At 44.6% G+C, this 16,088-nt stretch overlaps 1 protein-coding gene and 1 long non-coding RNA gene across 2 annotated transcripts in view; one reads left to right on the plus strand and one right to left on the minus strand.

Moving 5' to 3' along the window:
* The window catches only part of LOC309535004, a 654,277-nt gene that overhangs the window by 629,886 nt on the left and 8,303 nt on the right, over positions 1-16,088 (plus strand). The gene's annotated exons all lie outside the window — the stretch shown is intronic.
* On the minus strand, positions 8,876-10,223 carry LOC309534910 (uncharacterized protein C11orf96 homolog). Its single transcript, XM_082227475.1, has one exon. It carries the CDS (start codon positions 9,807-9,809, stop codon positions 9,426-9,428), a length of 384 nt encoding a protein of 127 aa, XP_082083601.1. The 5' UTR covers positions 9,810-10,223; the 3' UTR covers positions 8,876-9,425.

Here is a 16,088-nt window from a genome sequence, read left to right on the forward strand (position 1 = left end):
CACTTGTCCTCTCGACCCGTGCCCGTCTTGGCTGATTAGAGCGTGTCCAGACGAGGTGCGGGCCCTCCTGGGGGATATCATCAATTTGTCCCTTGGCACGGGGACATTCCCAGGGGAACTGAAGGAGGCAGTGGTGCGCCCGCTCTTAAAGAAAACATCATTAGATCCTTTAGATCTATCCAATTACCGCCCGGTTTCGAATCTTCCGTTCCTGGGTAAGGTGATTGAGAGAGCGGTTGCTGAACAGCTTGGTGGGTTTCTGGATGAAACATTGGCTCTGGATCCATTCCAGTCCGGCTTCCGCGCTGGTCATGGGACCGAGACGGCTCTGGTCGCCCTAACAGATGACCTTCGTAGACAGCTGGATCGAGGCGGGTCGGGGCTGCTGATTCTTCTAGATCTATCAGCAGCTTTCGACATGGTCGATCACGAACTTTTGGACCACCGCCTTACCGACGTGGGGATCCAGGGCACAGTCCTTCAATGGCTGCGCTCGTTTCTCTCTGGTCGGGGACAGAGGGTGGCGCTTGGGGGGGAATTGTCATCGCGCCACTCCTTGGTGTGTGGAGTACCTCAGGGCGCGATACTCTCCCCGATGCTTTTCAACATCTTTATGCGCCCCCTCGCCCAGCTTGTTCGGAGTTTTGGGCTGGGTTGCCATCAGTATGCCGATGACACCCAACTCTATCTGTTGATGGATGGCCATCCTGACTCGGCCCCAGACACACTGACCAGATGTTTGGAAGCTGTGGCTGGATGGTTACGTGGGAGCCGGTTGAAGCTAAATCCTTCGAAGACAGAGGTCCTGTGGCTGGGACGGGGCGATATGGGATTGGGGGGGCAACTCCCATCTCTTGCGGGGGCGCAATTAGTGCCAGCACCGTCCGTTAAGAGTTTGGGTGTAATCTTCGACACCTCCCTTTCCATGGAGGCGCAGATTGCAGCTATAACAAAGGCGGCATTTTTCCATCTCCGCCAAGCTAAGCAGTTGGCTCCTTACCTCTCTCGCCCTGACCTAGCCACTGTGATCCACGCGACGGTCACCTCCAGACTGGATTATTGTAACTCGCTCTACGTGGGGCTGCCCTTGAGACTGACCCAGAAACTCCAGCGGGTGCAGAATGCTGCAGCGAGACTCCTTACGAGGTCTTCGCTGCGAGATCACATTCACCCGGTGCTATACCAGCTGCACTGGCTCCCGGTGGAGTACAGGATCAGGTTTAAGGTGCTGGTTTTAACCTTTAAAGCCCTATATGGCCTAGGACCCTCGTACCTACGGGACCGCCTCTCCTGGTATGCCCCACAGAGAAACTTACGGTCTTCAAATAAAAACATCTTGAAGGTCCCAGGCCACAGAGAAGTTAGGCTGGCCTCAACTAGAGCCAGGGCTTTTTCGGCTGTGGCTCCGATCTGGTGGAACACTCTGTCACAAGAGACCAGGGCCCTGCGGGACTTGACATCCTTCCGCAGGGCCTGCAAGACAGAGCTGTTCCACCAGGCCTTTGGCCAGGGCACAGCCTGACTCCCTCCCTCGGCAATCTTCGCAGAGCTCTGGCCCAATGGTTGCTAGTGGCTTGAATTAATTAATTTTATAATGAATGATTTTAGAATGTTGTTTATGTTGTACTTTTGTACTGTTTTATTGTTGTTAGCCGCCCTGAGCCCGGCTTCGGCTGGGGAGGGCGGGATATAAATAAAATTTATTATTATTATTATTATTAACAATCACCTGCTATCAACTGAGAGAGAGAGGCAAAAAAACTCTCCGAGAAAGGCTATGGGTGTCCTTTCAGGCCCTGTCAAATCAGCGGCCGCTCAACACCTCAGTGGAAGACTTTAAAACCAAGGGAAGGTGGGAAAATTCACCTATGAGGTATGAGAGAAAGGGTGGGTATTCTTTTCCTCTCTGAATGAAAGGTTTGCGAAGCTGAAAGCTGCAGAAGGGCAGCAACTCAATCATGGCTATTTAAGCAGTACTGTATTCTGTGCCTTAATCATACATTCTTATTTGTACCCTTGTAAATAAGCCACCACTAAGAGTCCATTGGTTTTAAGTTCTCTCTAAGGTTTAGGCCACATTTTTTAAATGACACAACACTATATAATTTGCAGCTGTATTCACAGAATGGCTCTTTTATTATTCAAATGCCAATTTTTCTTCTCAACCTTAATTTTTCACCATCTACTTTAAAAAAATTCTGACCCAGCAATACTGTTCTGGCAGGACTCCTGATTCACAAGACCTTTACTAAACACAGGTCAGTTTATAGCTTTGGTTCCCAGTTTGGTTCCTTGAACTTATGTGGTTTTAAAGAATAGCTTGACAGTACTGAATAGCTTGCCAGTACTGAAGGGACGCGGGTGGTGCTGTGGGTAAAACCTCAGTGCCTAGGACTTGCTGATCGTAAGGTCGGTGGTTTGAGCTCCCGTCGTTCGGTCCCAGCTCCTGCCCACCTAGCAGTTCGAAAGCACCCCTAAGTGCAAGTAGATAAATAGGTACCGCTTTATAGCGGGAAGGTAAACGGCATTTCCGTGCGCTGCGCTGGTGCTGGCTCGCCAGTTGCAGCTTCGTCATGATGGCCACGTGACCCGGAAGTGTCTTCAGATGGCGCCGGCTCCCGGCCTCTTGAGCGAGATGAGCGCGCAACCCCAGAGTCGGTCATGACTGGCCCGTACGGGCAGGGGTACCTTTACCTTTACCTTACTGATTTTATTTACCAAAAGATAAAAGTCTTATTGATTTCCTGTTAACTATAACAAATACCTGCCTAATTGGTCTCAAATGTTATAGCCTAGGTTTGCAAACATTTCATCCAGCCTTTGTGGTTCCCTCTTTGATGGCAAGTTTATATGCTGGTGTAACAATGTTATACAGATATTTCTGCCTCAACTCTATGTCTGTATAGTTAATATAATGACACCAATGCCACACAGGAACAGTTAAAAAGGACAGGATGAGGTAGAGGCTGCCAATGACTTGGCATACTTCAGAGTGCAGCAGCTATTAAAAATTGAGCAGCAAAATCACTCAGCAGTGGCTGCTTATTTTCTTTCTTTTTCTTTAAGTATGAAGAAATTGTGTTCTCTTATTATTGAATGTCTCTAGAATTGTGCCAAGGAACATAATCATGCTGCTTGTTCCTGGGCAGCCCTCCTGGAGGATTATGAGCAGTTGAGTTAGGACCTCGTAAAGTTTTCAGCAGCACAATTGCCAGGACCCAGTATCAACAGTAATAGGCAAATAAATAACATCCTCTGAGCCATTTTCAGTAACCCAAGAATCATTTTGCAAGCATGTCGTGCTATCACCTCCCTTTCCTCCTCCACTTTCTCCTTTTTCACTTCCCTCTCAAGAAAGGAACCTTTCTACGCAGGTTTTAAGTACGAACAAATAACCTAAGCCTCCAAAATACAAATATTGTGGGAGAGAGAGAAATGATAACCACCCAACTGAAAATAATGTATTATCTAGGAATATTTTAATTTTCTTTGAATCCAGTGTGAAGCCTGCATTTGGGTGAGGGGTGAGAGACTCTGCAGTTGCCATTAGAGGATGGTTGTTTCACCTGAGTTGCCCCACCCTCCAGCCCTAGTAACCTTCATAAGGAAGCTGCTGTAATGTGAAAAAAGCCTTCCTCTAGTGGTCAATGCACAGCAACTGAAGCAGGGTCTGAACCCACACTGAAATGGATCTTACGTAATTATCAGTTTTCCCCAGGAATGCCTGCATCTGCATCACCACAGCCTGAACTCATCCAGTCATGCCCCCAGCAGCTAGCCTTTATCAGCCATGGATTTTACTATTTACTACTGAACTGTAGGGACGCGGGTGGCACTGTGGGTTAAACCACAGAGCCTAGGACTTGCCGATCTGAAGGTCGGTGGTTTGAATCCCCACGACGGGGTGAGCTCCTGCTGCTTGGTCCCTGCTCCTGCCAACCTAGCAGTTCAAAAGCATGTCAAAGTGCAAGTAGATGAATAGGTACCGCTCCAACAGTGTTTCCGTGTGCTGCTTCTGGTTTGCCAGAAGCGGCTTAGTCATGCTGGCCACATGACCCGGAAGCTGGACGCCGGCTCCCTCAGCCAATAAAGCGAGATGAGCGCCGCAACCCCAGAGTCAGTCACAACTGGACCTAATGGTCAGGGGTCCCTTTACCTTTACTGAACTGTAATGCCTCAGAACTGTGAGTGGAAAACAACTTCCACAGACTAGGCCAAGAAGTATGGATCATCTCAGTGTCCATAACGAAGCCAAAGATTGCTGTATTACCTCTGGAGCTGCATATTAATTCCTATAGTACTACAGGATTAAGAACTTAATTCGTTCCGGAGGTCCATTCTTAACCTGAAACTGTTCTTAACCTGAAGCACCACTTTAGCTAATAGGGCCTCCCGCTGCCACTGCACGATTTCTGTTCTTATCCTAAAACAAAGTTCTTAACCCGAGGTACTATTTCTGGGTTAGTGGAGTCTGTAACCTGAGCGTCTGTAACCTGAAGTGTCTGTAACCCGAGGTACCACTGTATCTGTACTCAGGGTATTTTCAGAGTTGACATAAAACAGATCCCTTCAAAAAGCTTTCAACTGAAACTGCTACTTGGAAGATGAACAATGAGAAGGGAGAGCATAGAAAACAAAGGCATGTGGGTCTAAATCTGTAATATGATTATACTAAGTGAATTTATACCAATATTCCCATACACAGCACCCACAATTAAGTTCAACTTCTCATCCACATTGCACATTTAACAACAAATAATAACCTCTAAGAAACTTGTGAAATGGAGACTCTTGTGGGTATGCTTTGTCCGAGAGGGACCTCTGTACTCAGGTTTATAATCTAAGAGACAAAATTGAGGAAGCAGGGCATTTCAGATCTGCTATCCAGCTTCCATCTACTTTTAATTTCATTGCAAATTTGCATTCTGTTGTATACTATTAAATATTTCTATCTGTTTGTACCCCCACCCTCCATGGTAGCATTTAGAAAATGGGCACAAATATCAGCACTAAATGAATTAGGGGAAGAAATAGTCAAACAAGTTTGATGAGTGCAGTTATCTCTTTTAAACAAACATGAAGAATCTGGACGATTGTAGCCAGTTACCTGCCTGGCTTAAGGGAAGACTAAGAAAGCATGGCACTAGACGGGAACTAGCTCAGTGGCACAACTCCCACTGTCCTTGCAGAAGGCCCCACGTCCATTCCCCAGGGTCTCCAAATAGGGCTGGAGAAATTTCATGTCCAAAACCCTGGAGAGCCACTGCCAGTCAGTATAGAATTGTAGAGTTGGAAGAGACCACAAGGATTATCTAGTCCAACCCCCTGCAATGCAGGAATCTTTTGCCTAGCATGGTGCTCGAACCCTTGACCCTGATATTAAGAGTCTTGTGCTCTTCCAACTGAGCTATATGTGCTGCCTCAGCTAGAAAGACCAAGGCAGCTTACTGCTGCTGAGGAGGGAGGATTTTTCCTCTATACTTCATCAGTAAATACCATAATGATGTGATGAACTGCCTGCTTTGGTGTTCATGAATGCCACCCAGAAAGCAACAATCTGAACTGATACTAAAGAACTATGCTGAACAATTGATCTAACTCATAATACACAGTGCATTTATTCATCGGTTTCTTTCTTTTCTTGGCAAAATAACAGGAATGATTTTACTTCCCCACATACCTGCTAGAATCCTTTGTATATTAAGGCATAATGCTGCACGATAAAACTTTTGGGATTAAGATGGGCAATTTCATTCCTATCGCAGGAATGTCAAACTGCCTGCCAAGCAATGAACGGTGTTCAATAAACTGTCTAGACAGGCCATATCTAGAAAGTTTGTTGAGCTGAATGCCCATCTCTTCCTTGTTTGTTTGCACAGATTTTTAATGGCTTCTCCCCAAAGATGCTCTTCTGTTTATGAGTTTTTAGAAAAATATGATCACTGGTAAAATGCAGTTCCCACTAGGAAGCCCATCTGGGTAATTCTTATGTCATTTCTGATGAAAGCTACATAACCCCTCCATGCTCACACCATGGTGACTGTTTTGGTGTTAGTCTGTGGGATTAATTTGTGGCTTTTACCTGTGCTTTACCTAGAATTCTGGAATGTGCACTGCTCACAGCTTTGAGATTAAGCAGTCTATAAATCTTTCTAAATAAAGGAGATTTATTGGGGGTGGGCTACCTTAAAAAGTTGCCCTGCTTTCCCACTTCAATGGATCACAGACTTCTTAGCCTAGCAGGCTCTCTACATCTTTAATAGCTTAATTCCAAGAGAAAGTTAAGCTGCTGAAATCTCTTTCATTTTAAGGCTGTGTTAATGGGAGATGTTGTGCCTACCAAAACTACCCCCCCCCCAATGCAGATACTCATAAACACAGCATCTTTCAGAAGGGGACACATGACAAACTTGTTAGACCATCATTTTGAGGGAGACAACCCCCTCCCCATCTTAAACCAGCTAGCTGAGTTGCTTTTAATACCAGGACATCTTTAGAAATAAATAAATAAAGCAATTACATCTGCATGCATTTAAATAAGTTAGCATTTGCCACTAAACAACAACCTTGTTTTTATTCTGAAATATTCTAATCGGAATAATGAAGCCTTTATAATATTCTCTCCCTCCCTCCTTCTCTCCCCCGCTGATCTGCTCCTGACTAGATTTCCAAATGGAGTTCTTGGAAGTATAAAGCCAATGCAAATCCTTTTCCTGCAGATGCTGTTGCTGCCTACCGCTGTGTTGCTGTCTGCAGTCTGGCAGTGCAGCATCGCCTGCCCATTTCTGATGGCATCCCAGCTACATACAAACACAGCCATGGGAAGCATACAGGTAAACAGCCTTCTTAATGCCAACTTGTGTAGAATAGAGAGCTCCAAGAGGGGAAGTTTTATCAGCAGCCTGAGATTCTTCCTGACTGACTCTACCTTTTAACAGATTTTTTTTACCTAAACCCTTAACACAAACCTGCAGAGCCACATTGCTTGAGTCATCCAAGGATGCAGTAGCTTGAATCCTACTAGAATCACAAAATGCTTTAAGTGAGCATTGCCCTGCTGTAGGGTTACTTAAAAGCTATGGACAAAGGGGCAGTTTTGAGTCTCCAAACAGCCTCACAGTGGGATTTCCAGATCACAAGTAATGCTGGAAATATCTGAGAAGAAATACAGATGACTTTTAAACAATTATTTCTATTTAAAGTAACTTGGAAGTGGAGCATGCTTGCATTTAGGATGGTTAGCTTCCAAGTTACCGTGATATCTCTGCATTCAGGATGTATAGATTATGAGTGTGTACATATGTGCATATTAAGAAGATAGTTTAGTTTGTTTTCTATGGTAAGAGGAACATCTGGCTCGCTCACACATTTCCTTTTCTGGCTTTTTTATAGGATTTTGCTGTAGAATAAGCACAGTATCTAGGTGGTAAAACTAACGCATCCATAAAACAGCATAAAATACCTAGTCAACCTCTGGACAATGATACATAATAACTCATGCTTAAGCTATACATTATCAGCAAGGCCTTGTAAACAGAAGACTTAAACCAGCATTTGAAACAAAATACTGATGGTGCTTTTCAGAGGGTTTTTATTACAGGAACTGATGGGGAATATATCTCACTTCCTTGCCTGTCTGATTATTAATGGATTTTTCTGCATGATGAACTCTAAAAAGTTTCTTGCATTTCATTTTGTTTGTTTGGTTTTTTGGTAAATTGAAAAATGCTGCTCTACTGACACACTGTAATCCAGACTAGAAACATTTGTCCTATAACCCAGAAACTCTTGGCTTCCTATATATCTTGCTTTTGTCCTATTCTGCGGTATTTAGTGCTATTCACATCTAGGCTCTAAGTGCATTCTGTTCTGCAGCATCACCTCTTATCTGACACTAGAATCTTCATCTCTGCTAGTGCCTCTTATTCCTGGGGGATTTCTGGCATCAGCTCCCACTTTCATCTTTTCTCAGAAACTTGTGTTTTGAGGATTCCCCCCCCCCCCGCCTCTCGGCCCCCTCCCCAAATCCAAACAAGCAGAGTTAAGGACCAGTCTCAATCATAACAACTGATTTCTTGAGAAAGAGAGAGGCCTTTACATGAATTTTCCCTTGGGCTATTAGAAAAATTCCAAAATATAGTGTCAGGACTTCAGGAGCATATCTGACGAAATGAAAGGCTGACATAGTGCAGTGCTTTGCTGACAGATGGTTAGAAGTATGTGTTGAAGGGAGAACAGACATTAGTATTCTGATGCTTAAGAAACTGGGAGCAGCAGTTCTTACGGGTCTCAGCACTTTTAGAAGCGCACTTCCCTGCACAGATGCAGTAGTTTAAAATTAATGGTAGAAAAACTGCACATGCATGATTGAAGGGAGCAGAGGATAAGAGAAATATAGGCATTTTCTTAGTTTTTACTAGGATGGGAAGCAAATGAATGCCTCTTCCTAGAGTGCAGGCGTCCCTCCCCAAACCTCCTGTCTTGCATAACAAGAACTGCAGTACGTATTGAGTTTCAAAACTTCACAACCCTTTTGGGTTCCCAGAAGAGAAAACTGCTATCAGGCATTGGTCAATAAACTAATCTCAACATCAAGAACTCACCACTTTAAGTTGTTATCAGAATCACTCTGCAACATTTTTTAAACTGCATTCCAACTCTCAACCTATTATATCTACAGTATATTAATCATTCCTTCATTTTAAAGCACTGTAGTAAATACACAGCTTTTTGTGTGTTGCTTCTTCAGAAGATAAAAAACAGTATGTACTTACATATTGTGGTGTATACAACCATGATAATTTATGAGGGGCATGTCTATAAATATTATTACTATGCATAAAGATCAAATGCAATTATCAATCAGTCCCAGGTGCATTGTGCAAATATATCAGTTTTATTTCTCTTCTGTGGAAATAATTACAGACATTCAGGTATAAACATTTTAAGTTAATGCAGTCCAGAGTTTAAATGCAAAAATAAATATAAAGTCCAGCAGCGGATTGCATCCATAAAGCATCTCATATTTTTTTTAACAGTTAGAAAAAGATGTGCACTTTCTTTAAAAAGATTTTGACCTCACTTGCGAACTGCCCTGGGCATCTACTACATTCACACCGGATCTTTATCAGAGTTTTAAAGAAAAGAAGGGAAAGGAAACGAGGAGGTGGCGACTCGCACGCTCTTCCCAAAGTCTCTTGTCTTGTTACAGGATTTGGATGGGCTGTAGGAGGCAAAACAAGGAGGGGGCGTCCGTTCCCGGCGAGGGAAAAGCCAAGCAACCAGAAACCGTCCCTTTCGGCGTTAGAAAGGAGACTCTGCGGAGTTCCTCTCGGTTTCACTTCCTTATGGAGCGCGGGGCCAGAGAGGGGCGGCGGGTGTCCCGTCCTGTCCTGCCCGCGTCTCATGCCCCCGTCCCGGGTCCCTCAGAGCGGGGAGTCGGAGTCGCTGGAGTCCAGGCTGTTCCTCAGGCGGCTGCAGCTGCTGAGCTTCTTCTCCCTCTGCTGCAGGCTGAGGTTCTGGGTGCTCCTCCGGAGGCACTCGAGGGACTGCAGGAAGGACTTCTTGGCTTTCTCTTCCTCCATGGGAGAGACCCCTTCCTCCTCCACCTCCTGGATCTCGTCGAAGGTCACCGGCTGCGTCTTGAAGCGCGACTGGCGGGGTCTGCGCAGCTTGCCCCGGGCCAGCTTGCCCGGCCGGGTGGGCTGAGGGAACTCCTCGGCGATGCAGACGAAGTGCGGCATCACCGCCTGGTAGCTCGAGCAGATGCCCATCAGCTCCGCGGGCTTGGCGGCGGCGGCGGCAGCCATCGGGCGGGGGAAAGAGGAAAGGGAACGCCGAGAAAGAGAGAGCGCGCGCGCCAGAAAACGAGCGCCCCGAAGAGCGCCTCGCGCTTGGGTCTCGCTTTGCGCTTCTCCTTATTCTTTCTCTCTAAGGCGAGGGAGACCCGGGCGAAAAAGGCGGGAAAGCCGCCGGAGGTGGGGCGAGAGGGTGGCTTCTGCCGCTTCGCAGCCGAAAAAGCGAGCTGGGGAGGAGGGTAAATCCTGCTGGTGGCGGCGACTGGCAGAAAGAAGCGCGCGCTCCGCTGGTATCCCCGCGCCACGCTGCTTCCGCGCCTGGCTGGATCTCCCCGCGCTCCCCGCCGACATATATATATACCCCTCGCCTGCCCACACAGGAGCATGCTCAGATGACAAGCAATGCCATTTAAAGGCGCTGAGGCCGCTTCCCTTCCGCCTGACGACGACGACGTCGACGCGCGCTCCCACCGCCCCTCTCCCTCGCCGCCCTGGGGGAAAGCCCCGCCAGCACCCACCGCAGAAATGGCCGGGGGAGGGAGCGAGGGAACCCGGAAGGCGAGGCGGAGGTGAGGGGGAGAGGACGAGGGACGCGCCAAAACACGTCGCCCCCGCCTGGAGAAGAAGCGGCCCCTTTTTCGCATGGGGAGGCGGCGAAGGCAGCCGGGAAAGCGGACGCGGAATAGGTGCGATGGGATCTCCCGACTTTCTTTTTTTTAACTTTGAAGCAGCCACAGGGGAAGCATAGAAGTCCGACTTCGATCATAGAATTGTAGAGCTGGAAGGGGTCCCAAGGGTCATCTAGTCCAACCCACTGCAATGCTAGGGGATTTTATTAGCAGCGTTCACGGGGGGGGGGGGTTTAAGCGTGTGAGTGTGGATTTAAATCCCGCTCCCTACATGGTCCGTTTCCTTCCTCTTTGCAGCTCCAAACTCTGGCTGCTGTTACCCCACTTGCACTGGGGAGGATTTTCACACACACACACACACGACTTAAAACGGCAAAAAGATCAGTGCTGACATACATCGTGTCGCTTGCAAAGCAGCGCTTGGCTTTGTCAACCCGATTTGGAAAAGATGGCTTTGGGATGATTTGTCTGGGGCTCCGTCGCTTTAGCCCCCCCTAACCCTAGACTTGTGCTGCAAAACGGATCCCCACAAATAGCGAAGGGTTGCATATGGACAACACGCGTTACTTCCAAGACATAGGTTGGGATCAATAGGGCAATTCCAAAGAAGGCAAATTTCTATGGGGGGTGGGGAGTTTGGGGCCACTGCTCTCTCCCAAGACGTTTGGCTTCTGACAACGTACTGATATTTCTTTATTGGTTTTTAGTAAGAATATTTCTAATCTGTCCTTCATCCAGGGTATAATAGAATATATAATATACAGATCTCATACAATTACGTAAAACAGTCATGGAATTTCAGTTGTCTGCAGTGGTAAAATAGACAGAGTTGGGAAAGACTTCTGATTGAGATTTTGGACAGCCTCTGCCAGGATTCTGGCTTGTTATAAGACAGTTTGACATGTTCATATAACATACATCACCTGTAAGAGAGAATCACTGCATCTTTCCACCCCACATTTGCAAATGATGTGAGAGGGGCACATAATATGATCGAGCAAACATGTTTTCAGACTTCAGGCTATGCTTGCCTCTCAAAATCACACTGAGACCTTATTTGCTATGTATTCAACCCCCCCCCACCCCCAATGTAATAAGAAAGCTACTTGAGAATAACAGTAGCCAAAGAAATATTTTTTGGCTAAACATGTAACATCAAGACGACATTTTTTTAAAATCATGTCAAAAAGATTGGATTTTTAAAAACACTATATATTTGACATCCTCAATGAAAAGTTTATCTTCTAAAACTTAAATTGTTATTTTAATCAGCTACAAAATAGGAAAGGATAACATATCTTGTCCACAACCTTCAAAAACTTGCTCCAGGCACCTCACCCCTGGAAAGCTTTACCACAACCCAAAGACTGCATTAAACTGTGACTGAAGCTATTGCATCACCAGGCTTAATTCCTGGCTCCTTTGTGAGCAGAGTATATGGCATCAAATTGCGGGTGGGGGTAGAGAAGGATGCCAACTTGACAGGGCTAACCTTTGGATGTCTGTGTTACATCTGCACTGACTAACATCAGTGAGACTTGCCTGGCTTCTAAAGAGCGAGGCTGGTATGGCATATACTAAGATAGGGGCAGGAAAGCCTTGAATGCTAGAACACTAAAATAGATTTGATTTTCTAGATTTTTTTGTGTATATACACAAGTATCAGTGTAGTTGAAAATATATTGCAATTAGCATTTAGCCTGCAGCCCGTGAGGTAGGACATACCCTTTAACAGTGTGGGGCAACTCGATTCTGTTGATTGGGGAGCTTGAAGTGAATTTGTTGTTATGTACATTTTCTGGTATGATTTGATTGGCCATGACAGTGTCCCCTGTAGGGGTGGAGGACCTATTACGATGATCTCCCCCCTTTCCAAGAGCAATAGAATCAGAATTATTCCTGAATGGTCTGGGGGAATTTTCTCATGGATAGGGTTGACACTCCTGTCAAGGCACTAGTCTCAGTGTAGAATGGCGAGATGTGCAGGGCTCACCAACATCATCACTCTAGCAGGGTTTTCCAAACTTGGGTCTCCAACTGTTTTTGGACTACAATTCCCATCATCTCTGACCACTGGTCTTTCTAGCTAGGGATGATGGGAGTTGTAGTCCAACAGCAGCTGGAGATAAAAACCACCTCAGTCCAGCCATGAAGCTCGTTCAGAAGGATATTGTGGTCAACAGTCTCAAAAGCTGCACAGAAGTTGATACAGTATAAAAGAAAAGTAGAAGCTGTGGGCTTTAAGCTTTGTTGGAAGCTCCAGCCCCATCACCTTGGAACCCCGAGGGAATGTTCAGTGGCATGTATTTATTTAATCAATTAATCTTTAAACTCAAGTGAATCAGGCATCAGAGAACTTGAGCAAGTATGCTTGAGCTCATTTGTACACCTTAAGCTCTGAACCTGCATGTTCAGAACAAAGGGCTCTATCCAGTCTTGTGCCAGCAGATTTCCGCTGGCACAATGGGATTTTAATCTCTTCTACTCCTACTCTCATGGTTCCAAAAATCTGCTCCTACCCTAACTCTCTGGAGCTGATTTTGAGGGTGCAGGGGGTGGGCTGGCAGGGACAAGAGCAGAAGAGGCAGCATGAAATAGAAGACTTGAATGTCGTCTTCGAGTCCAAAGTTAATTTCAAGGATTCCAAAGATTGTTCCATTAAAGCAGGAACAAATGGCACCATTTTGTCCCTTCTTATTCCCATGATGACTGCAAAATCACAGAGTTTTGGAAGGCAAAGTGAATGTTTGCTTAGAAGATACCTGAACTGAGAGCAAGACAAGAAATAAGCAGGATAAGAAAAGACTTTCAGATTCAAGAAGGGGTGGCATCTACTGGAATCATTATGGCCTTGCAAAAGTAGCAACAAGGCCTTTTGGCAGCCTGTCGAGCTACAATTAACTTCTGTGGTGGTGGTTGGGAAGATATATCAGCTGCCAACAGGAGAAGAAATTAATGATTAAAGTTCTTTGCTGCAGCCTCTCAGCTCCTTGGCTTTTAAAAGCATCTTAGGTTCAGGATCAATGGCCAGCTATTTTTGTTGGAAATACAGTTAAGTTAATGAAGTAATTGTTTTTTTCCAAAACGAAATAATTATTTATGCCTTAAATGCATTTCCACATGAATAAATTCTGTCAATGTCCATGGGATTTAGGAATATAGATGCAGAAACTTAGGCTGCAATCCTATACACACTTAATTGGGAGTATGTTCCATTGAGATCAATGGGATTACTTCTGAATAGAGATATACTGTATATGATTGCACTATTAATCCCTCAGATGAAAGTCCATGAGAAAAACATATTCAGCTTTGATCTGAAATACAGCATACACTTTTGTTGACATGTAAGAAAATTTGCAGCTCATACTCGTGAAAATAAATACTCCACAATGGTCCTTACTCTAGATTTTAATGGAAAGCCTTAATTCATTTTGGAATTCAAGATATAGGAACTGATCCGAGTAACTATTATAGGAATGCCCAAAGGCACATCACAAACTACTTTGAAACTCCTTTCAGTTTCAGAAGACATATGCTATGCAAAGAAGGGGAACTGCTGTTCAGAGATAAACAGCCAAAATCCACTTTGGGCACATGGCACTAGTCAGGTGACTAGCCAGGTTTCTCAAGCAAATTCACTAGCAGAAGATGCTCATGAACATTATCCATTTCCTGTTGTTTACTTCCAGCATGTAGCAGTTTAAAGCATCTTTGAACAGAGTTTATGGGTTTTTTTTTAAATCATGGCTAGTAGCTTTCTGAAGCTTATGAAAGTTACATCCTTTCCTTTGAAGAATGAAGCATTACTAAGCAAATGCACAGATTTACCAATGTCTGCTTTCATAGAGCAAACCCTGTTATTTAACACTGCTGAGCATTTCTGTCATGTTGGACTGGAGCTGCTACAGAGAAAGGGCTCGACGAGAGCAATTTTCCTCTTACATAAACAGATGTTTGACCTGCCTTAGCAACAGACTTATCAGAAAAGAATTAAATGCTCTGCACAAAGCACATTTGATTTCCAACCCATAATTAAATACTAATCATGTTCATTCTTCCCCGTCTACTCTCCCCTGTTTTTCCTCCATCTGGGTTGAGCCTTACCATTGTGATAATAAATGACTTTGGATAATTTTCTGTTGAGTCAGGGTACCATCACCTGTGTGAAAATAAGAGAGATGCAATTCACCAAGCAATGGGACTACATAGTCTCTATTTATGTCAGTTTGGCCCATGTGGAAATCCCCTCTGGGCCCCTTTGCAACAGAAGCACACAGCAGTTGGGGCCAGTGGGTTTTGCCCAAGGAAGCCTAAATGTTTGATGAGACAATTCAGTGAAAATATGCAATGATGCAATCTTCCAACTTGAGCTTGCAAAGTGCACTAGTGTCTATATTTGTTCCTGTGGCTTAAGTCATTGCTTTAATCTAGATCCCTTCTGGTATCTGGAAATGTGACACCTGACATATAGATGACTGATATTTCATGCCATGTGGTTGCTCCAAGCAAGTATATTCCTTGCATAGAACAAATTCAATATAGCATATACATACAGACCATGCCTGGCCAGAATTGCAGGAGACAAGCATTCACCCCTTGTCTATATCTGGTAATGTCTGAAGTGCTGCATGTTAAATAAAATTGATAACTGGTTTTAGGGTTTCTGGCTGCTTTGCAGTTCAGAGCTAAGCAAGTGTCTAGTTTGTTAGCTTAGCTATGCAGATTTTGAAGAAGTTTTTAAAAGAACAGAAAGACAGGTTCAATGAGCGAACATAATCTCTGTGAATTCTGCACTCTCCCGAGAGTCTGCAATGGTGCTATTGGGCTGAAGAGCTATGTTATCAATCTTAATTGTAAGGCTTGTTGCCTTGTGTAAGATTCTTAACAGTAAACTCCATAATTTTGCATGCAGAAGAATTGTCAACATTTTAATGAAATGGCACTAGAGAAGACATCTGCAAAGCAATTTTATTTTAAACAGAGAACTTTATTTGAGGCTATTGAGAAGCAGTTAATAGTAGGGATGCGTCAAATGTTCTCAATTCTTTTTTGTTTGTCAGATTGAGAGCAATGCTTTAGCACGTTTTTTAAAAAATTATTTATTTGCTGTATTTCTACATCACCCTTCCTCCAAAAGAAGCCTAGGCTGATGTACAACAAAAGATAACACAAACAATGCACATCAATAGATAAACACATACAAAGTACCAAAAGTATCTCTAAAATAACGAAGTCTTTATAAATGACTTGGATGAAGGAATTGAGGGGATGCTCATCAGATCTGCAGATGACACCAAACTGGGATGGATAGCTAATACCGCAGAAGACAGAATCAGAATTCAGAATGACCTTAACAGATTGGAGAACTGGGCGGAAGCTAACAAAATTAATTTCAATAGGGACAAATGTAAGGTTCTGCACTTAGGCAGGAAGAACCAGAATTATAATGTCCAGATCAAGAGAAGTAATAGTACCACTCTATTCTGCCTTAGTCAGATCACACTTGGAATACTGTGTCCAATTTAAGCACTACAATTTAAGGATGTTGACAAGCTGGAACGTGTGTAGAGGAGGGCAACCAGGATGATCAAGGGTCTGGAAACTAAGCCTTATGAAGAGTGCTTGAAGGAGCTAGGTATGTTTAGCTTGGAAAAGAGGA

The sequence above is a fragment of the Podarcis vaucheri genome (assembly GCF_965113315.1).
Source record: "Podarcis vaucheri genome assembly, chromosome: 1".
NCBI classification, from domain to species: domain Eukaryota; kingdom Metazoa; phylum Chordata; class Lepidosauria; order Squamata; family Lacertidae; genus Podarcis; species Podarcis vaucheri.